General features: G+C 40.5%; 1 protein-coding gene across 1 annotated transcript in view; it reads right to left on the reverse strand.

The window, feature by feature from the left end:
- Positions 1–466: 466 nt before the first annotated feature.
- lgr4 (leucine-rich repeat containing G protein-coupled receptor 4) overlaps positions 467–22,127 on the reverse strand; it is a 32,933-nt gene continuing 11,272 nt past the window's right edge. Inside the window, exons 2-18 of the mRNA XM_085270731.1 lie at positions 21,882–21,953; positions 17,196–17,267; positions 16,293–16,364; positions 12,185–12,400; positions 10,711–10,782; positions 9,442–9,510; positions 8,872–8,943; positions 8,610–8,681; positions 8,368–8,436; positions 8,214–8,285; positions 7,919–7,984; positions 7,720–7,791; positions 7,558–7,629; positions 7,347–7,472; positions 6,923–7,020; positions 6,588–6,641; positions 467–6,493 (exon numbers count right to left, since the gene is read on the reverse strand). Of these exons, the coding sequence (XP_085126857.1) occupies positions 5,085–6,493; positions 6,588–6,641; positions 6,923–7,020; positions 7,347–7,472; positions 7,558–7,629; positions 7,720–7,791; positions 7,919–7,984; positions 8,214–8,285; positions 8,368–8,436; positions 8,610–8,681; positions 8,872–8,943; positions 9,442–9,510; positions 10,711–10,782; positions 12,185–12,400; positions 16,293–16,364; positions 17,196–17,267; positions 21,882–21,953 (2,755 nt within the window). The 3' untranslated portion in view covers positions 467–5,084. The remainder of the gene's footprint in view (positions 6,494–6,587; positions 6,642–6,922; positions 7,021–7,346; positions 7,473–7,557; positions 7,630–7,719; positions 7,792–7,918; positions 7,985–8,213; positions 8,286–8,367; positions 8,437–8,609; positions 8,682–8,871; positions 8,944–9,441; positions 9,511–10,710; positions 10,783–12,184; positions 12,401–16,292; positions 16,365–17,195; positions 17,268–21,881; positions 21,954–22,127) is intronic.

Genomic DNA, 22,127 nt, shown 5'->3' on the forward strand with positions numbered 1-22,127 from the left:
GACCTCTACAGGACCGGCAGTCTTTTTGCAACCACAACTATCGCCATCTGGTGGCCTTCAGAGACACTGCAGGCAGGTTGAAGACACTTTCACATTGGCTTCATTTCTCCATCCAAGAAGCCTTGTCCTGGTTTTATACGCTTTAAGGCTCTGGCTCAGAACTAGCATTGTGTAATTAATCACATTGTTAGCTTGAAGATCAACTAAGTTTCTGTAATTTACATTTAGTGGCAGAAATGGTACAAAGTTTTGTGTATCCATCACATACTGGGTAATAAGACTGATAACTCCTCACTTTAATTCATCAGTTGTACCTCAACTGAACATGTGGACAGAGCAACTGGCTCAAGTCACTTCAAATGTGGTACAAGCAAGCAAACAAATGACCTTTCCTCTCATATACTGCCAGATGCTGGTTTGTGAATAGGACTTTCATGGTCTTAAAAGCAACACAAAAGTACAAGAATTATTGTGTTCATCCAATTTTATTCATTCAAAATTTAAAGAAATAGCTTTTTTTCTACTTTAACAGAATAAAAACAACTCGGGGAGATCTCACGTGTAAAACTAGTAAGATTTAATTCAAACTGACAATAAGTGAGATACTTTATATATAATCTGTATTATTCTGCAGGTTCATACCTATAAAACATAAAACCAAAAAAATTCATAGTTTACGGTTGGTTAAAAAAAAATCACAGTATACAGTACATAGATTCCTCCCACAATTTGCAAAGAACTAAAACGATGTACAAACAGAGGTGACAAATTAAAGGAAAGGCCAACTTTAAGCCCTATGTAAGGTGTGGCATTCATTCATTCATTTATTCTACAAGTCTGTTTGGATGACGGTGCCGGAGAGCCCCGTCTAACTTATCAGTCTACAATCTCCCATAGGTGCTGAGATCTGGCGACTGTGAACACATGACAAACATTATTAACGATTCAATGATCCCTCATGCCCTGTGGGATTATCATCCTGGAAGAGACTGCTCATATGATGACAGAAATGCGTCACCACAGGATAAGCTGTGTAGCTAGTCGCCAAGGAAAAGTTCTATTTTGCAGAGAGACAAGCAGACCTAAACATAACAACAAAGCACAGCAAAGCCTCCGAATCCACCCCACTGCATGGATGTCAGGCATTTGAGTTTTCCTTTAATTTGTCACCTATCCTCTGTCAATGTAAAGCCAAGAATGCAAAAAAAAAAAGAAAAAACAAAAAAATGAACAAATCACTGTTGGTAGCCACTACAGTTGAGGAGGTAGCTTCCGTAGTTAGCATCCCATTCTTGATTATCTGTGTTCAAATAATTTACAGACAGACACAGAAACAAATAACAATAATCAAAACTACACAGAAAGAAAGAAAGAAAGAAAGAAAGAAAGAAAGAGATGCATACATTTTCACCACGTGGCGCATCAGACATCTCAAACAGTCAGCGAGACATTTTAGTAAGTGAACTTATTTACACACTCAGTTGTCTGGTGTGTGAAAACAGAAGATAGGAGTCGAAACGCCGAAATTGAAAGTTGCAGTAGAAGAACACAAGAACTTTTTATTGGTGGAAGAAAATGTTTCCCTACATTGCCTGAATTCCAAAGCGCTCACATGACGTGCACTTGTGAATACATGCTCAGAGGGTGTATCCACCTCAATGTGTACAATCATGCTCTAGCACAACACCAGCCAATCCCTCGTCAAACACAGCTTCACTTAGGTCAGCTCTCAGGATGGAAAGACTTACATTTTACTTTGAAGCATTAAAAAATGCTTTTCTGATCAGCTAGACGGACGGGACTCAGTATAACTTCTCAGTTAAGTCTGAGAAGTCTCAAACAGCAGAGTTAAAGTAGTCAATCTGTTATAGATAAATCTTCCTTTTCTTTTTAAATCAAGGCCTTATTTTCCTTCTTTTTTTTTGTACCATCACATATTTACTAGTCAATCCATCATATACAGGAAACACACAGCCTGCACACAAATACCTTTTAATACAAGAGCACACTGCAGATGCTTGTCTTTAAATATCTGTGGGTGACTAACAACCGCCCCCTCGTCCATTTCATACTTATTGGCAATGCTAATGCACCATCTTGTCAACTCAGCTGGCTGCCAGTCTTGTGTAGTGTTCAAATCACGTGAAAGTGAAAGCAGTATTACATTCATGTTTTTGTCTTGGATGATATTCATGTTTTTTTTTTCTTGCTCATGAGCCAAAATCTGTTTAATATGTATACGACTTCAATCAATAGTATATAAAAAGCAAGTTTTGGCTGCTCCATTGCCACAAGGGGTCACCACAGCGGGTAGCTCTGCACTTTTTTGTAGTATAACCAGCATAAATGTAGCTGATTTAAATTCGTAGACTGTTTATTGCCTTTTTTTTTGCAACATATATGTGAGTTTCCATGCTCTGAAGTAAATCCAGGGTTGTAAATGTTTGCTAAACATAGAGCTAGAGCAGCAGGTGGATAAAAAAACGAATACAAAAGAAAAAGCCTGGCTAAGCTAACAAGCTGCTGGCTGTCATCTTACCCTAAGCCAGTGGTTCCCAAATTTTTTTTGCTAGGCCCCCCTTTGTTTTACAACATAGGTGTCAAACTCTGGCCCGCGGGCCAAATTTGGCTCGCAGCCTAATTACATTTGGCCCGCGAAGCCATACCAAATTACTATTAGAGCTGGCCTACTGGTATTATACAGCTAATATATATATTGTTTAGTATTAAGCTTTGCTTGTTCCATATTCAGTTTTTCAGCAAAACTTGTTTGAGTCCATAAGAAAAGATTCATTCTTATATCTAGAGGAAGATTTTTTTTTTTCAATAAATATTAACGTTAGCCCGCGACTTTGTTCCAGTTTTGAATTTTGGCCCACTGTGTATTTGAGTTTGACACCCCTGTTTTACAAGAAAAATGTTCGCGCCCCCCCTCGCACGCACACACCCTTATTTTGCTCCATTGCGGTTTATTTCACACCTCAAACATTTAGTAAACAATTAAGCAAATACAAGTAAACTGCAATAAATTACAGGTAGTAATAAAATAAACTACTAACTCTTTTATGCTACGTCCGCACCTACACGGGTATTTTTGACAACGCAGCTGTTTCGTCCACACGTAAACTGCGTTTCGAATCACCGACTTTTTAAAACTCCTTTTTTGCGTCTACCTGTTTACGAGGAATACAGAGCTCGTCACGCAGCGTCAAAGGTATGTGCCTTTTTCACGTCACGCTGTGCGCCACGTTATTGTTTACATGAGATGAATTGCAGAATGGCAGATAGTCAGATTAACAGTATTTTGTCTCTATCTGCAGGTTTTACACGCTTACATATACATACACAGTTACTGTCCCTCTATTTAGAAAGGCAAAGGCGTCACGGTGTAATTATTTTACATGTAGTTGTTTTTTTCCTGTGTAATAATATTCAACATTGCTATCAATACATTTTTCAAAAAATGCCTCTCTGTGCAAAATGGGTTTAAAAACATAAACAGCTGTAGGATACTGTTTGTCCGTGATTTGAACCGGGGGAACAAATCGTGGCAGGATCAGCCTGATATTATTTGTATCCCACTGCAACTTTACTGTATAAAGAGCTAACATCTCCAAAATGTCAGGAGTAGTTAGTCATTACAAGTGTTTGTGAACTAAAAATCACGAATGTGGGATGCTGTTTGTCCGTGATTTGGAGAGCCCAGCGCTGCTCCCGACGAAGGGGAAACCAATTATGCAGGGGAGACCTACCTTGGCAACTACCTTGGAAACATATTCAGCTATGCTTCATCTCCTGCTTTGCGTTTCTGTGGCTGCCCCGTGCTAGCAGTGTCCATGCGTTTTGTTTTTCCCCCCCTTTTCATACCGCGCCCCCCTGCAATGGCTCTGCGCCCCCCCTAGGGGGGCGGGCCCCACACTTTGGAAAGGTCTGCTCTAAGCAAACAAGCACATTTCCCAAAATATTGGTTTATTCCTGTGATTTAAATGATTTCTTTTTTTATTATTATTATTCATAGGATTCAATTTTTGAGCAGTTTATGCTTATAAATACTCTGCATTCAGCACCATTAACAATCACCCTGTAGGCCACAACCAATCTGAGTATCAGGCCTAGGCAGATCTCATTTAAGTGTCATTGTACTGAAAAGGCTAACAGCATGCATCGCTCTGTAATTTAGCAAACAAATAGCTCAAAAAGGAAAAACAAATATGAAAATAAGGCCCAGATTTTAAAATAACTGGAATTTTCCATAAGAAAGATCAAAAATTGTGACATGAACCTGCATGAGAGTGCTTGTTTTGGTTTTTTGGTGAGGAAAAACTAATAAAGGTGCTGTTTTTTTGGTGAATGCTTGTTATTACACTGTATTTATCATTCAGAGGCCAGAAACTGTCTCCACCCAGCCAGAGACTTAATGCTACTCAAACAATAAATAATCTTTCACATCCGCTGTGCCTAGTTGTTGCTGAAACAGTGATATCTGCTACTTTTAATCACATTCTCTTAAAGTAAAGACATGTTTGTTTTAGACTATTTTAGACACTTTACAATCACACGCAGGCAGGGCAGAAGTTATTGCTGACTTTATATTATCCCCCCCGCTAGGTGAAGACCACCTGAAAGTTACATTCATACATGAAAGTTTAGCGTGATTATTACATTTGCTACATTTTTGTAAAATGTAAAATTCTGAAATCAAAAGTTGCTGTGAAGAAACTTTAAAAATTGACAAGATGTATAATAATTAAAAATTTAAAAGCTTATAAGTACAGGTGAAACAGGGCAAAAAAAATCATTAACACATACATGGAGGCTTGCAGACGCAGGCACCGGTGGCAACATTTTCCTTTGCGAGATCCTTTGTCGACCAGTTTGTGATGCAACTTTCTCGGTTCAGGTCTCCTAGAAACTGTTTCTCAGTTCAAAAAACCAAGTTCCCTTTAAATGATTGGCTGTGTCTGTTAACACAGTTATTAGAAACTAAGTGCTTGCTGAATCGTAGGGTAGTTGGCACATTTTGCTGTTTGATATAAAAACGTTTATTCTTGTAGCATCCAAGTTCACATGACACAGATGCGTCATTAGTCCTTGACTCGAGGTATGTTGTATGAGTAGTGTACAAGAGGAAGGCCTCTGCTCTGACAAAAGCAAGCTCGGCCACACGCCTGAATCTGGTCCGAGCTATCTGACACAAAAGAGTCCCCCTCGTCTGCGTACTCAGACTGTGCAGACGGCGTGCTGCTGTCTCCCCAAAACCCCTCCGAGCGCTGGTATGCCGCAGCTCCAACCAGGAGGGTGGGACAACTGTGGGACTTGACCAAGTGTCTACAGACTGTGGAGGACGAGGGGGAAGAGCAGGTCCTGGCACGCAGTGCTGCCTCACACTGCTCACAAACAACCACCTCACCGCAAAGCTGCGAGTACATCCCACAGTCAAAGCCCAGGTGTGTGGAGGAGCCCCCGTCTGTGAGCTCAGACCCTCCGCCACTGTCATCTCGGTGACCTTCTGTGGTGGTCTTCATCTCCCTGGTTGAACTTCTGCGACTGCGTAGTCTCAGCCAGTCCTCCCTGAAGGCTGGGCTGAAGAACACGTACAGCACTGGGTTCAGGCAAGCGGGCAGCGGGAAGAAGATGAGGGTGACGGTCTTGGCAATCTCCGGGCCACCAGCTGAGGAGCCAGTCAGGAGGGGGGCAAAAGAGAATGCTGCCACAGGACAGAAGAAGATGCAGTTGGTGAAGATGAGCCAGGCGATGTGTCTCAGGGCACCCGTCTGCTCCGGATCTGCCAGCTCCACCCTGCCCAGTGTGCAGTACAACTGGGTGTACACAGCTGCGGTGAACAGGTAGGCCACGGCGTTGAGCAGCACCAAAATGACCGTAACACTCAAAGCTGGACGCTCACCGCCGGCAAACGGCAGGCAGAGAGGAGACGAAGACTGATCACCGGAGGTCACGAGAGGCAGGCAGGCCCCAGCGGCGGCCAGCAGCGCCAGCAATCCTGCAGCGAGGCTGAAGCGTCGATCTCCTCTTAAGCACCCGCGACGGCTGCTGGCACTCCTCCTGGGCGACATCATGACCTTCCCAAGAATCATCCGCACGGCCACGCTGCGCTCCACGGCTGCCAACGACAGCAACAAGACTGACCACTCTGACGAGAAGACGGCCAGAACTCCTGTGATCTGACAGCCGGGTCCCATCTCCCACCACACCCCAAACTCAGCGAAGGATCCCCACGTAGCAACATCAAGCACAGTCAGCACGCCGACGTACAAGCCCGTGAGCAGGTTGGCCAGAGCCAGCAGCCCCATCAGCAGCCTGGCTGGAGAAAGAGACGGGGTCGGGCAGTGGGAATGGGCAGCAGCTCGATGTGAGGGAGAGAAGGTGGCCACCAGCACCAGGCTGTTAAAGACCAGCGACACCAGGCAGATGAACCAGACTGTCAGACGGATCATCCAGTTACCCAAGAGGTGTTCACAAGGCTTGAAAGCTCCTGAAAAGCCAACAATATGACAAATTTAGTTATTATCTTTTTTGGGATTATTTCAAATCTTTAACACTGATTGATAAACACAAAAGCTGACTACCTGGTGAAGGAGAACAATGCATAACCATTGAGATTTTTTCCACATCTTCCCCACCTGCAACAAGAAAGAAAATGGATATACTAAGAGGGGAAAGTGTTTTTTTTTTTTTTAAACTCAATCCAAACTAGTAACATTGCTGTTTAAGCTCTCTGTGATACTTTCAATTTAAATGTAATTTACATTTTTTTATATCTTTTTTTGGGGAATTTTACAACCTCATGACAGCCAGGAAATATAGCACAATTTTTAATGTTAGTAAGATGGAGTAACACTAACACTGCAAACAATCTTTTTACTTCAATAACACATGCAGTTAACATGTCCGCCATCCCCACCTGCAGTTTTCTTCATGTGCTCTTTCTCAAAAGAAGTCGTCACTGAGTCACATCCAACGAATGCACAGCACTGGTAGGCGTAAGGGACAGAAATGGACCTTAAAAAAAAGAAAATGTTTATCATTTAATAGCACTGGCAGATTTAAGTGTCATATATACATTTCTGGCCCTTCTGATTGCTTCCAATAGTAGTATTTAGATGTGGATTAGCCTCCTCATTCGTGGAAGCTGTTGTGTTTTCCTCAGTTTTTCTATACCATTGTTGATTTGTTTCTCTTTGCTGTACTGAGGGATAACTGTTCAGTTTATACTTGTGTGCACCATGTATGCTTTTCAGTTCTTGAAAACTACTTGCCCTCTTTGTCTAAGCATGCAAGTGTATTTTACACTTACATGTCCTCAGCCTACACAGCGTCATTCTCACCTGAGTTTAGGCAGGTTATTTGCAGTTAGCACATTTTTCATCTGCGGGTTCCCGGAGAGTTTCAGCTGACTGAGCACGCTCAGTCCAGCTGTTGGAATCCCAGTGAGAGAGTTCATACTCAGGTCTCTGCAGAAATGATTGCACACAGACAGTTTAATTTTGTAGGGCACAGAGAGTGACACCAAACAGTGTGACTGAAGGTCCTACTCACAGGTTGGTGAGCGCCCTGAGGGTGAGGAAAGCATCTCTGTGGATAACTCGGATTTCATTTCTACTCAGGTCTCTGTGTAACATAACTCAGTGAATTCACAAATCAGGCATAAAAACATTTGTTTATATTGCATCAAGGAAGTGCATGACTAAGTGGACTTACAGTAAACGGAGAGCAGAGAGACCTTGGAAAGTGTCTCGGTTAATTTTTTCAATATGATTGTGCTGAAAGTTTCTGTAAATGGGAAACATAATTTTATCAGGTTATAAACAAGCAAACATTTCTTTAATCGCCTTATTTGTTTATTTTTTCTGCCTTTTAAAGCTTTCTTTTGTGTAATGGCTTTTCGATCTTCACTCACATCTCCTGCAGCTGGGTGCAGCCCTGGAGGGAAGGTAACTGTTTTATCTCATTGTAGGACATGTCGCTGATGGAGGAAAAGAAACAGCTTCAATAACTGCACAACTGGGACAAATTAAAATGAAAGAACAAAGACAAAAAGGTTGGACTGTTCCATTCAGTGATAACTGGTCTGTAAAAATGAGTGCACAGACCTTACTAAAACACTATGCACTGTTCGACCTACTCTGCTCTCTTTGTATTTTCCTAATGATCAATTACCTGCTGTAGGTAACAGGAAAGAGAATGTTTCTTACAGCGTTCGCAGCACTTTGAGGTCCTCGCACAGATCAGTGGGTATGGATGATATCTTGGTGCCCGAGAGGGTCCTGAATATGAAAAGCTACTCAGTCACTTCTGAAACACAAAATCGCACAAGCAGAGAAAGATGCCACATCTGAGTTCACTTACAGACTCTCAAGGTTGTTAGTCCATGTAAGGATGGGGAAGTCCTGCATCATACTGGCGCCACGCAACATCCTGAAAACACAAGTTTGAAGAATAGTAAAATCATTATTACAGAGATCAAAGTGTGAGATGGTGTGACTTAAATAAGACTGACTGACTCTTAGAGCACATTCAAATTGCCTTTTTCATATATTTTTATTCAGCACTACCATCTGTCAGGAGTTGAGCCTGACGGAGGGACTTACAGTGAGTGCAGGCTGGACAGGTTCTGGAAAGCTGACGCGCCCACGAACGACAGAGGGTTGTCATAAAGATGTCTGGGAGAGCAGAGGGGGGAGAATTCAAAGCAAAAGTCATTCACTATGCAAGAATGGCACCATCTTCTGGACATTCATCTTTCTGAAGCCTCAAACTTGTATATGGCGTATTTACAAAGTTAAGCTATGAGTGTGCCATGTCTGTTTATAAATGAGTGTCTGCAAGTCAGAGGGGAGAGTTGGACCTTACATGGTTTTCAGCAGGGGATTGTTGTGGAAGGCCCCCTCGGGTATGGAAGCAATATCATTGCTATGAAACCCACTAAAGAGAGAAGGTGGCAGTGTCAGTAAACTTTCCACAGTTCAACACGTGGCATACACATTACTTAATTTCACATACTCTAAGCCAAAGTTTAAAAAAAAAAAAGACATAATGATTCTATCAGTGAGTGTCAAATGCTTTAAAAAAACTTTTATCAAAAAAACATGTTATCTATTTCTCTTTAAACATCATATCCAAAAGGTAAAAGCTCAGATATATAACGATGTAACAGCATTAAAGTCAACAGAATATTTTGTTTCTGTGTGTGACAAACAGAAACAGTCACAGAAATGAAGGTAGCTTAAAATAATTTCAGTATACATGTGTCTAATCCTCTAATATTTAATATAATTAATATTTTCCTCATTACACATCTGTCCTTTTTTAAACCAGAAAAAAAGACAGCAACTTGCCTCAGTGAGGCATTAAAAGTTTCCTGACTTTAGTAACAGTACAAAATGTCTTTCTCGGGCAGTAGAAATGGGGCAGTATACTCACAGCTCTTTCAGTTTGGGGAGGGCCTGTATTGCTTTGGGAAAAACCTTCAGGTTGTTGAAGTTAAGATCTCTAGACAGAGAGAGACACAGGAAATCAGTGCAGTTTCATCCATCCTGTTTCGCATCCAAAAATCAATGCAACATTCAAACAAGGACATCTACAATTAGGAGGAAAGACTGGTTTTGTGACTAAGGCCAGCACAGAGTCACGCAATATTGCGTGCCCCCCCCCCCCCACACACACACATTTTAGCCAGAGTCAAAGGAAAATTATCAGCCCTGTAAATATTTTATAAACACTTTTGTTAATTGGGGTTTCATGTACTCGGACATAACTGATGTTTTTGTTTATTAATGGTCACACATAATGGGGAAATGCATTGATTTCTGTCAAATAAGGTAACAGAGACTTATTGCCTCTAATGATCTACTGATCAATTGAGCCTGTTTCTTCCCCCAAAGGCCTAGCTCCAGAAAAAACCCCTGCTCGTTTCTCTAAATATAACAAAAGCACATTAATCTATTAAATATTAAAATACTGAATGCTTCCAAGTACACTGTGTTGTAAGAAACTAGTTAATAATTCATTTTTAATCAATTTATTACTCGGTTCATATTTTAAGCAAAAAAATAAATATTGTTGACAATATCCTTGTTCAGGTTCCAGAACTGTGACATATTCAGTTTCAGTCATAAGCATTTTTCTTTGCTTAATAAACATATGCAATAACCCACAATGAGTCTGCCCCTGAATGTATGAATGAATCACTATTCAGCAAAAGCAAAGAAAGCCCTTCAAGTCCTTACCAAACCTTTCTGTCAGCAGCTAAACCTCCTGCCTCCACAGATATTACACACTTAAAGAAAAAAGATACATTAAAAAAACTGTTGAAATGTAATACTGCACTAGTTTTATAAGCTTACTTGTGTCCCCTGTGCTGTGTCATTGTGTCTGTAAATACCAACAATGGCTCAGAGCAAGTGCCACCAGATTATGTGTTGTACAGTAACCATTTGCCAGGAGGTACGGCTGTCACTGAAAGGTTTTTCATGGCTCTGTGGCAGTAGGAAGTGAACAGTGGGAGGGCAGATTTGATAAGCATCATGTACTTTGCTCTATTTATCCTAGAGCAATTAAAGGAGGAAGTGGACACAATGATGTCTGGAGGACTGAAGCACAGGAGGGTGGGAGCACCAACACACACGCACGCACGCACACACACACACATGCACACACACGACAACAATTACCATACTGCTGTGTACTTACAGCGTCTCCAGGTTTACAAGTCCAGAGAAACAGTTGTCTCCTATCTCGTTGATTCTGTTGTTGTGAAGATGCCTGAAAAAGGTAAAACACAGATCTGCAAGACCGTCGTACCAAAGAGAAATAAAAGAATTCAATCATTCTTCGTGGGTTTTAATTTACTTTTTAGCTTTTGCAAAAATATCCCATGCATGATTTCTGAATGGCGCTTGTGAATCAGGTGTCTGTGCTGTATGTGTATATGCAAAGAGTCCTCCTCGCCTAATAGATTCAAGGTCTTTTCTTCCTGTTTATTCTGACGTGTTTATACTAACCCTGCAGCAATGCCACTCAATGCGTGTGTTCTTGAGCGTGTGTTTATGTGAACATATAACAGCAGCAGTGAAAAAAAAAGGTCTGGAACAATCCCTTGGATTCGCAGTGCAACGCATTTTTGTACAAGCTCCTGGCAAAGGATGGTTTTAGGATTTCCCTTAATACATAAAACAACATAACTTCTGCATCACTGCTCAGCATCAAGCTCCTTTTACAAAGATTTTGCTAACATTGATTTGCGATGTCCAGTGCCTGTGGCTCGTTTCACTGCAAAAACGCCCTCGTGCATAAACACAGCAGAGAATGAGTAGCGACCTGTTTAGCTGACTTATTAAGCTGTAAGCTGTGGAAATAAACTATGGTATGTCTGTGTTTGGAGTTTGACCCGCAGTCAAGCTGAGGATACATTGATAGCTAAAGCTCAGCTCAAAGAAAGGTATTTTATGTTGACTTGTGATGACAGAATAATACAAATGATATATGAAAAAACACATACTATAGCTTACTTAACTCAGATGGGAACACAGGCAATACATTTAGATTTTACTAACATGATGTTAATTATACAGCCAAGTAGAAGAGATTTACACATGACTCTGAAACCTAAGTACCTTTAAACTATAGCTAAACTCACCCTATAGAGAGTTAACATGTGCTGGCATTATAACCTGAGAATCGTCCTGATCTTATTGACAACCCACCCCCGAGGAGTTTCACTTTGGCATCTCCCTCAGGCCATGTGAATGTTTGCAGTCGCATTGCCTGCTTAATTATAGTTTTTCCAAAAAGTACACCAACAAGTTGTTCCTGCTGAGTTATTCTGTGTATAGTTCTATGAAAACTGCATGCAAAGGTCCTTTAGCTATCCTGGGGAATTTACTTTTATGGCAACTGTTTCACAGGCAGGCTACTTAAACATGATGTTAATAATTTGATATTTATACCAACTATCAACAGATCATTTATAGATTTATATCCATCTAAAGTTAAGGCACAAGGCGGTTTGGTGCCCTATGACGTTCATCATCCGCCCTGCACTCTGCAGCATTGGCCCGACTGGCCAGAAACAATTGTCAAGTACACTGTAAACATTTGCGCTCAAATGCTACTGTGCAGATTTTCATTCTAAACCACAATTAAACAGAAGCTTAATATAACTTACAGTACAACTAAACTGGTGAGGTTTGCAAAGGCGTTGTCTGGTATGTACAGGATGCGGTTAAGTGCCAACGTCAGAGCCTGAAGGTTCGCCTGGTGCCTCAGAGAACCGACGGGCACCTCCATCAGGTTGTTATCATCCAACCAGAGGTGGCGCAGCTGCTGAAGGCTTTCAAAGCTGTCATCTGGAACAGTTGTAATATGGTTGGCATCCAGGCGACTAAAAAACAGAGCAAATAGGAAACGCATTTGTACTTTGGATTGGATTTAATAAATACATATAGAAATTACATTGCAATAATGGCACCGTTACCTTCACCCTCTACATTTTCTTGAGCTTTTCTCTGAGCCCTTGGTATACATTTGTTATGCAAATATATATACAGTATATTAGGGCAGGGCAATATGGCCAAAAATATTTATCACAAAATATATTTGGAAATTTGCGATAACGATATAACTGACAATATAATTGACGCGAGACAAAATACTTTACAACTCCACAACTTTATTAGTGCAAAAAACCCCATCAATGTATTTTCACTGAAACAAGCAGCTGTAAAAATATAAAAATTTAACAGTGCAAACGCAAATTCCTTGCTGACAGTTTAACCAAAAGGCATTTCCAGTGAAAACTGGCTGACATATCCTCAGCATAACCATGTTTAATATCCACAAAACTTAAAAAGAAGTTATACACACACAATACGGTAATATTATGTTGAAGCACAGTACGTATCACTCCGCAAGGCTCCTGCCTACGATAGCCGTAATGCTCCGACAATCCATCAAGTGATGCTAAAATTAGCAGGGAAAAAACAACGGAGAGCACGTCAGGGATGACGAGAAAGTGACAGGAGAAAATCCGTCCCGGTCAACCACCCAAACATCAATAACGGGAACCTTATACAGCGCTTCCCTATACACGTCGAACTCCCGCAGGCACAAAGAAATTACGGAGGCTATCACTTATCACCTGACCAAACATATGGCTCCCATCAACACTGTGCAAAACCAGGGATTTAGGAAAATGATCAACACCCTAGACAAACGCTACACAGTGCCGTCCCGCAACTATTTTTCTATTGTTGCACTACCTGCTCTATACACACAGTGTCGAGCAACGGTGGAGACGGAATTTCAAGCAGTACAACAACAAAACGTGAGACATTTGTTGTTTTTAGGTTTATTTATCGTTTTTATGTTCAGTCTCAACTGTTACGAAGTTGATGTGGAGTTAATAAGTGCAATAAATATTTATACTAGAAAAGAAAATCGTGAGAGAATCGTGATCTCAATTCTAAGCCAAAAAATCGTGATTCTCATTTTATGCAAAATCGTGCAGCCCTATCGATCAGAGTGTGAATGTTAGACAGGAAGCACTTGCGCACAGTAAAAATTGCTTGTGTGAATTAGGCAAGTAAGCGCTTTGATTGCTCAGGTAGAGCAGAAAAGCACTATATAAGAACCAGTACTTTTACTAATACTTACTACTTTATTTAATTGGATAGAAATTGTATTAAACACGTAAACATTCTGTTACAACCCGGCTTAAAAGCCGCAACATAAATATGGAGACTAATACCAGAATTTCATAGAAAAGGGGTTTTATTTTAAATTACATAACAAGTGGGGCGTAACACATTCATAACTTTACTGACAACAATGGAAATCTTTCTCTTTACTTTCTCTCGTTTTCTTAAACTATCCATGTTGTATATTAGGTGGTGTCAAAAGCAAATTACCTATATCATCATGTTTCTTTGGCATGTTCTATAGAACATAAGACAGGCCCTTTTGCCACAGTGGTTTAACTCACAGCCTACTTTTAACCCTCACTTCTGAGAAACAGTGAAACACCTGAAATTCTCCACGTCCCCACAAACTCGTAGCTAAGACATGAATGTTTATTTAGTAGCCATATATAGCAAACTCAAATTCTTTGTAGACAATTCACAGAATTTACATTTTAAAAAAGCAATATCTGCGTGTACAATGAATGATCCAACAAGATCCTAAAATTCTGATCACTGACAGTTTTGGGATTAAAAAAAAATAAACAAGAAGGTAAAAAAAAAGGATTTAAACAGTATTATGAATGCACAAGTGCTCTTTTCACCATAACCACGTTACGTTCTCCTGCTATCCTCCCTAACTGAGTGTCTCACCCTCCCTCAAAATTCCTCAAGTGTCTGGCCTGTAAGAAAAACAGACATGATTGACATTTAGCTCTCTCCAGGCTTTATACAAACCAAGTCCTTACTCTGCCAGTGCATAATACTTCAGCTACAGACCCTAAAACCCCAACAGAGAAAAGACATCTGTTAAAAAAGGAAGAAGAAAGCCGGAAAAAAGAAAAGGGAGGACATATGGAGGGATACAGAGGAGTGATTATAGCTGAAGGCAGAATTTTCAGCACATTTCTCCAGCTGGATGCATTCCTACTTTAGTCTCTGTCAAACTCAAAGGCACGGTGCTGGAGAGAGGTGGTGTCTCGAAGAAACTGGTACAAACGTAAAAACTCCAGAAACAAACAGAAACGTTAGAAACGGATTGGCTGAATAAGACTCACCTACAAATACAGCAGCGGAGTGATAAGAATGTGATATGACTGAAAGAATGTTCAAATGCCTCAAAACAGATTAGGCAAATAAATCATTTCAACAATCACTCTCAACATTTTAGTTACTGTAAAATTTCTGTGTACAGTCACACATTAAACAGGAGCCACTATCTACAAGAACTTGGTCCACCTGGTGCGCAACATAAATGCAACTCCACCACACACTCAGGCATGAGACAACAAGGCTATACAGTTTACAGCACAAATGCTTACATCTAGAACAGTTATTAGAAAAATTCAGCACGTGTTTTTAAAGACTTGGACATAACTGATGTTTTTGTTTATTAATGGTCACACATAATGCTGGTTGTGCGTTCAGCTAAATCCTAACGGCAACACATCTGCAACGTCAACACTAACACGATGAAGCTCAGGAGGTAAAGTGCTTACAACTGTCACTGTCTTAATTTTTGCAGCTTAGTAAATAAATGTTTACTAGTTAGTACTGAACACACAATACATCCTAAATACTGCACAAGCTGAAAACCAAGATACTCAGTTATTCATTAGTTGCTGAAGACAACTTTTGGGAGTCAGTTTAAACCACACGGTAGTACTGTGAATCACATAGCGGTACTGCGAAAGTAACTGGGATTTATCATCTGACATTTGGGAATCTTTGTGGTAAATTTAAAAGCGATCCCTCTCATAGATGTTTACCACCAAAATTGTGGGCCAACTAATCAACACAGCAAGAAGATACAACACAGCCCTCCCCCCAAAAATAATCCCAGTAAAAATCAGCGCAGCCGATTTTTTTTTCCTGTTTTTCACAACATGAAACTAAAAGCTCAGCTGCACAGTACAGACCCATTTGCATACATTTGTTATGCAAATTTTCAGCAGCAAATGTTATCGTTACATATCATAGTAGATAAACTGTCCTGCAGTGCTACTGTTGCTTCATTATCATCTTTGTGAGTACCCATCTTGGATGGGCTTGTTAGTTTGACGTTAAATTCCATTTCCACACCGTAAGTTGCTTAATACACTAAGAGTGCTTTGTTACTACAGTACATATTCCTAAGTACACACTTAAAACACATCAGTATCTGTAAATTCTAGAAGAAACAGGCTTTTTAGTTATTGATTGAGCCTCTCTAATAGAAACACTGTATGTTTATAGTAATAATAGCAGGACTTAAAACAGCATCTCCACTTTTTGACCATTCACATTTTCCATAAGCAATCCAAAACAGACAGTTTTCAGTCCAGAGTTGAGGCTAAACTTTATTTCCCCTGTGAGACCACGTTTGGAAGTTTACAACCTTTTATAACTAATCAAACAATATATCTAAACAGCACTGTAATACAATAACAAAGAACTATTACAATCTCTGGAGCAGGCCTGTGCATCGCTTCCTCCAAGGTTGATGCAGGAGAGGAAGGTCCACTTGAATCCTTGAAGGATTTTTATCTAGACAATACCCGGCACGTGCTTAAACATGCTGCATGTGTGTGTGTACGTGTGTTCATGCAAATGACTTACAGAGACTGGAGAGAGTGAAGGTTCTTCAGTGCCGAGTTTGGCACCGTCTTCAGCTGATTATTCTGGAGCATCCTGAGGACAAATTGGAAAAAAATATATCTGAATATTTCAATTATTTCAACTCTTGTTACAAAATAAATAAATTCATTTCCTGAGGTTCCCGTTCGTACACTATCACGTGGCTTCACTTTGGCTATTATTACTCGCTTTAGAAAACGGAGTTTCCCCGAGCAAATACAGACAACCTAAAGTCTACAAAATCTCCCACAACTTTTGTGTGTTTAATAAACTTAAAACAACATCACATTCCTGTCTAACAATAACTCTAAAGTCTAAAGTTTGCAAACAAATATGAAGAAACCCTGATCTGAAGTGAACATTAACTTAGTCTGCCTGAAGCCAATTATTTTCATTTGTGTACTTATAAGTAACATGAATAAATCACTGGATCTGACATGCACATATAATGTTTCCATGTGTTTCTGTTTGCAGTTTCTATTCAAAACTTCCCCTGTATATCAGCAGGACTTTGAACTTTTGGCTAAGTGCACAATCTACAGGACTGTGCTTTGTTTGTCACTCCCTGTGTGCAAGCACACTAGGGTGTGCTGCCTGATGTAAATTTTGGAGTTCTAGCTTTTAAAGCAGAGCATGTACGCAGTTCTCTGTTGGGGATTCCCATATACACAGTCATAGTTGGGGAAGGGGTGGAAAACTACATTTAGTTTAAACCAAGTATATGCCCAGCCTGTCAGTAACTGACACTGCCACAATGTTCCCGCAAACTGCAATATTTACTCTCTCCCCCAGTGTGTAGAAAACACTGTCACAGCCGTAAGTGCGTCTGTGTGTGTTTGCGGGGGTATGTGAGTGTTGAGATTGGCAGAGAAGGCAAATGCTTACAGGACTTTGAGCTGATGCAGTCCAGAAAAGGCTTCGGGGTGGATGAACGACAGGTCATTTCCTGGAAGTCGACTGGGTGAGAGAGAGAGAGTCAAACTTGTATTTAAGACATTTTTCAAATGATCAAAAGCTGCAAGAGGCATTTAAGCAAAAACAGAACAGAGTGTAAGAAAACTGCAGACTCTGTTATATTTCTGAAGCTATGCATTCAGTTGAGGACTTCTTCATATCCAGCGTCTCTGCATATCATGTTCCAGCTCTCAGGGTGAACACGGGGCCTGGAGTGTCAAAGACATGCGTCTGTGCCCCTGGCCTGTTGTCACTTCATCTGTCACCCATGAGAGATTAGAGCTGTTCCTGGATATCCCCTGCTTAAATCCCTTTCTGAGCCTCCAAAGCATGACTATGAAGTGCTCTTTTTAGAGAGAGTGAAAAATAATTCACCTCTCTGAGGCTGACACAAGCAGAGTTATTCCCTTTGAACAGTGCTGCCTTGTTACATTTATCATCACACAGCTCCTTCAGAGCATTTATGAATAATTTGAGGCTAAGGGGACAACTCCCTTTCCTGTTGGAAACAGGAAATATATAGGAAATATGGGTGTAAATAAGCATGGGACAGACTGACTGGGATACAGAGACCAAGTATCCTATCTAGTCTGAGAGATTAGCAACAGATTTATCACTCTGCAATGCGAGTCAGGCCAGGCTAAATTCCCTGCAACAAGAGCTGCTGGGTGTGAGCCTGAGAATCAAGGCTGAGTGTATTAGAAGACAGTTTATCCGACTTAAAATTTGTCTTTCTCTGCATGTCACGTGTTCAAATTTATTTGAGAGATTTAATTGGTTGGATTAAGGAAGAGGTCAGGTCAGAAAGTTAGTAAACTCTACACATAAGAAGCAAAAAACACAATAGATTCAAATGCTTCCGCTCTCCCCCTTCAAGATCGTTTCCTTGTGAAGTCTTGCGTCTCTGTCGGCACTGCTGCAGATGTTGGAACAGTCTGCAGGAGTCTCGTGCTGACCACCTGCACATCCTCATTTGTCACAGCTTTAGCATGGCCCTTAAACTCATGCAGAGAGAAAACATTAACTTCTGTGTCAAACTGACCCGACCTTCATGCAGAAGACCATCAGTTGTGATACAAGCAGGGCTGGGGTCCAGAGAGCAAATATCAGACTGGGTGCTTCTCATTTGATCATTGACAGGGATTGTGCACTACCCCCAGGCTTGTAAAGCCCTGAGGCATCTGAGGGAAAACCTTTGGCGGAAACTTTCTAAACCATGGCGTGTGCCATAACGTCATCGCACACTTTCCAAAATGAAATTCAAGTTCAAGGGTTTACATTTTGTTACTGGGGGAAATCAACGGTGCGTTGCAAATGTGCGCCTGCAAGTGGTCAGAACAGGATTTCTAAGAAGCGCTTCACATGAGCCGAGCTCATGGTGAAGTTTGAGCTGAGTAACAAACCTGTCATACATTTACTGTGGTGTTATACTTTTTTGTTATACATGTTCTTTAAACACTAAGCAGTTTTCTTATAGTTACATGTACGCATATTGTACCACAGATGATTAATACAGAACCTTCCTGAGAAAAAGATATTTTGTCATTATCTAAGTAATTTAGTGGTGATTTCTAGTGGTACAAACTGGATGCAACGGACAAAGAAACATCAGGTAACCTTGCAAGATTTGTACATAATGGGCCTTGTGCTGTAGATTAGCAAACTATATCTACAATATTAAACTTATTAAATCTGCTTTCTGTTAGAGTTTATATCTGTTCACATGAAACAGACTTAAAAATATTACAATTTAATTGCAGAATACCATCAAGCCATTTTATGCATCACAGTAAATCAGGCACAGCCACTTTGCTGCAAGCTTATCAAGTGCAATACATGAAGCAGTGAAGTTCCTGGTCAGACAAATCAGACAGATTAAATATTCCTGCTTCAATAGTCAAATTGGGTCCACTGTTGACTTTATCACAAAATCAAAAAGCATGAAAAACATGTTTTCAATATTTGTTTCTTTTTTTCTGTTAGAGTCATCTAAATAACTTGACAAATTCTGATTTTGGACTTGCATGATACGCATGTTAACATGACCTTAACATTTAGTATTAACTGTGAATGTTTGCCAGCTATTAGAGGCTGCTACCTCACACTTTGAGACAAACCCAATTATAACCTCCAAAGCAGAAGCCCGTAATTCACAACACCAACAAATCAACCAATAAATCTAAACATTTGTTTCACTTCCGACTTAAAGGTTGTCACAATGATGTCTTGCAACAGAATTTGGACTTCTAATTATTAAAGACCAGTCTGCAGGTATAGTCGTGACTGTAGCAAGTTGGCACACGCATAAAGACGCCTATAAATCAAACATGACATTAATCTTGTCAGTAACTGTTGAGTCACTCTTGTTCATTTCCAACAGATAGTGACCAATGTGGCTAATTCGATCACACAACCCAGAGCTTGTGGTGACTGTCACAAGCCGCTAATTACGACGCGCAAACACAGTTTGACAAATCGTTCAGGTTTCTCAACATTAAAAAGGTTCCCCGCCTCTTGCATCTTTCAGCAAATTCAGCACATGTCCCCTCAGGGCTTTGATGGATTTCACTGAGGAAAGGCTAAATCCTTTCCTTGTGCAATACCACTCCCACAGGTCTGCCTCTGTCAACAGCAAATTCACTAGAAAATGCACAGTTTTGTAGCAGTAAATAAAAACAACACGATTACTTTCTATCTGGTAAACTACTGTGGGTAAATCAAAACAAGGACCCCCTCCCACACATGTGTAATGCACACCTGTTTGTACAACTATTAGTACAGTTACCTGTGATTATACAGGCCTGACGTCATTTCCTATCTACACACAGCAGACGCAGTCCTATGGTTTGGATTTGAACTCCTCTGGTTTATCATCTGATAGTGAACAATAACAATTTGAACGTGATCTGAGCCGTATCGTCTTCTGCCCAGCAATAATGGCTGGAACTTCAACTTCTCAGAAATGAAACCATGTTATAAAAGCAGGAATACGGAGTAAATCCCATTACAGAACCACCATTTCTTCTTTATATACTTTATAACTCAACAATTTTCATTACACTGTAATATATTAACTTTACTTAAAAAGAAACTAAAAAAACAAAAAACAAATACATAAGCTTACATTTACTAAAATAATATGCCAGATTCTGCAACTTATAATTATCAGAAATAAAGAAACTTTTATGTAACCATTTCAATGCACAAAAGAGAAAAAAGATGTGGACCATGCGGCTGCAACCAAAAATATTTAACAAGGATGACTAAAAATAATAAACACATTAATGTTTTAAATCTTTGTTTCACGAAACTAAACATATCAATGCTGACTGACTCAGTTGAGTGCAATTCCCTCTTGATACACAGAGAGCCAATCAGTCACAGGTTACTTTAAAGAATATAAACAAACAGTGAGGGAGACAGAAAATACCTCTGTCATCACGTCTGTTGAGCTTTGTTGTGCCTTTGGCAAGAAAGAAAAAGAGTGAAGAAGATTGCGTGACTAAGAAGGAGGGAATATTCCTCCCTTTTCTGTGCTCCTGTTCTGTAAAGGGACGGCCTGCACTTTTTTCTTTTTTCCCCCCCTTCTCCTCCTGATCTCTTTCTCCCCCTGTTTTTTACCCTCAGGGCCCATGCATTGGTTGACTGACACTGCTGAAGCCCTAAAGCGAAACAGTTGTCCACCAGAATTCACTGAATACTGAAGACTGATACTGCTGATTTGCTCTGAGAAAGAAATGTAAAAAAACAAAAACACAAAAAATGAGCTAAGGGTTTTTATCAATAGACCCCTGGAAATGCCTTCTCCGGAAACAGACAGCTCATCGGCAGTCAGACAGTTTTGATGATCTAAGACAAGACAGAAGTGGCAGCGAGACTGGGTGGGTTTTTTTGGCCTTGTTTCCATAGAAACCATTGTTTTGCCCTCTTCCTTCCTGCCTTGCATTCCTACACACAATGCGATGAAAAGTAAATTGCCCCTTCCACAAAGCAGGTTTGAGTGGTACACTCGATGAAGATTCTGCCGACTGAAAGATGCACAAGGGGCTTGAAAAAACAACAACAAAAAAAGTACACAACCGCATCGAGTCAAGTGGAGCTGGAACTGCCCGAGTACGTTCACTCGCTGGTCATTTTTCTCGGGGCTGCGTGTTACCTGATACCAGGTAGACAGATTTTTATCTCTGGCACTCAGCAGTGCCGAGCCAGACAGCAAAGTATTTAAAGAGCAAAGAAATAACACCCACGAAGATTAGATGGAACTCCACTCCAACAAAGCCCCAGAGCACAGATGTGCTGTTGCCACCCTGATAATCCCTTAAAAGCAAAAATCCACACAGGATGTCACATGATCGTTGCCTCAATGCATGTTGTCTTACCTCACCTTTTTAATTGAGCATTACTGCACCTTTTATTATTGCCCTTGCTCAATTCGTGAATGGTGAGTGATTCGTAACCTCAGTTAATGCTACGCTTATCTCCCTCAGCTAAGAGGAAGGGCACGCTCTGTGCACTTTACAGTGCAAGCTAAAATACCCAGGTGCGTATCATAAAGACCAGCCCTCATGTCAACACTGCACAGAATAAATACATCATTTAGAGGGGGCATGTACTCACAGTTCTTCGAGATAGGGGAAGGTTTTGAATACGTATGCTGGAAGCTCAGTGATGTTGTTCATGCTCAGGTCACTGTGGAAACAGGAAAAAAATTTGTTTGAGTTCACCGATACATTTGCAAAGATCACTTTTCATTCATTCGAGACTCTTGTTTTTTTTTTTAAGTTGCTTTCTTGGCTTGATTTTGCACTCATTTTCCAAGTGTTCACTTTTATGTTGATTATAATAGTTATCCCCTCATTTTCA

This window comes from Mchenga conophoros, linkage group LG1, assembly GCF_057382185.1.
Source record: "Mchenga conophoros isolate Kocher_MC1m ecotype Shallow Benthic linkage group LG1, M_conophoros_male_GT1.1, whole genome shotgun sequence".
Classification (NCBI taxonomy): Eukaryota; Metazoa; Chordata; class Actinopteri; order Cichliformes; family Cichlidae; genus Mchenga; species Mchenga conophoros.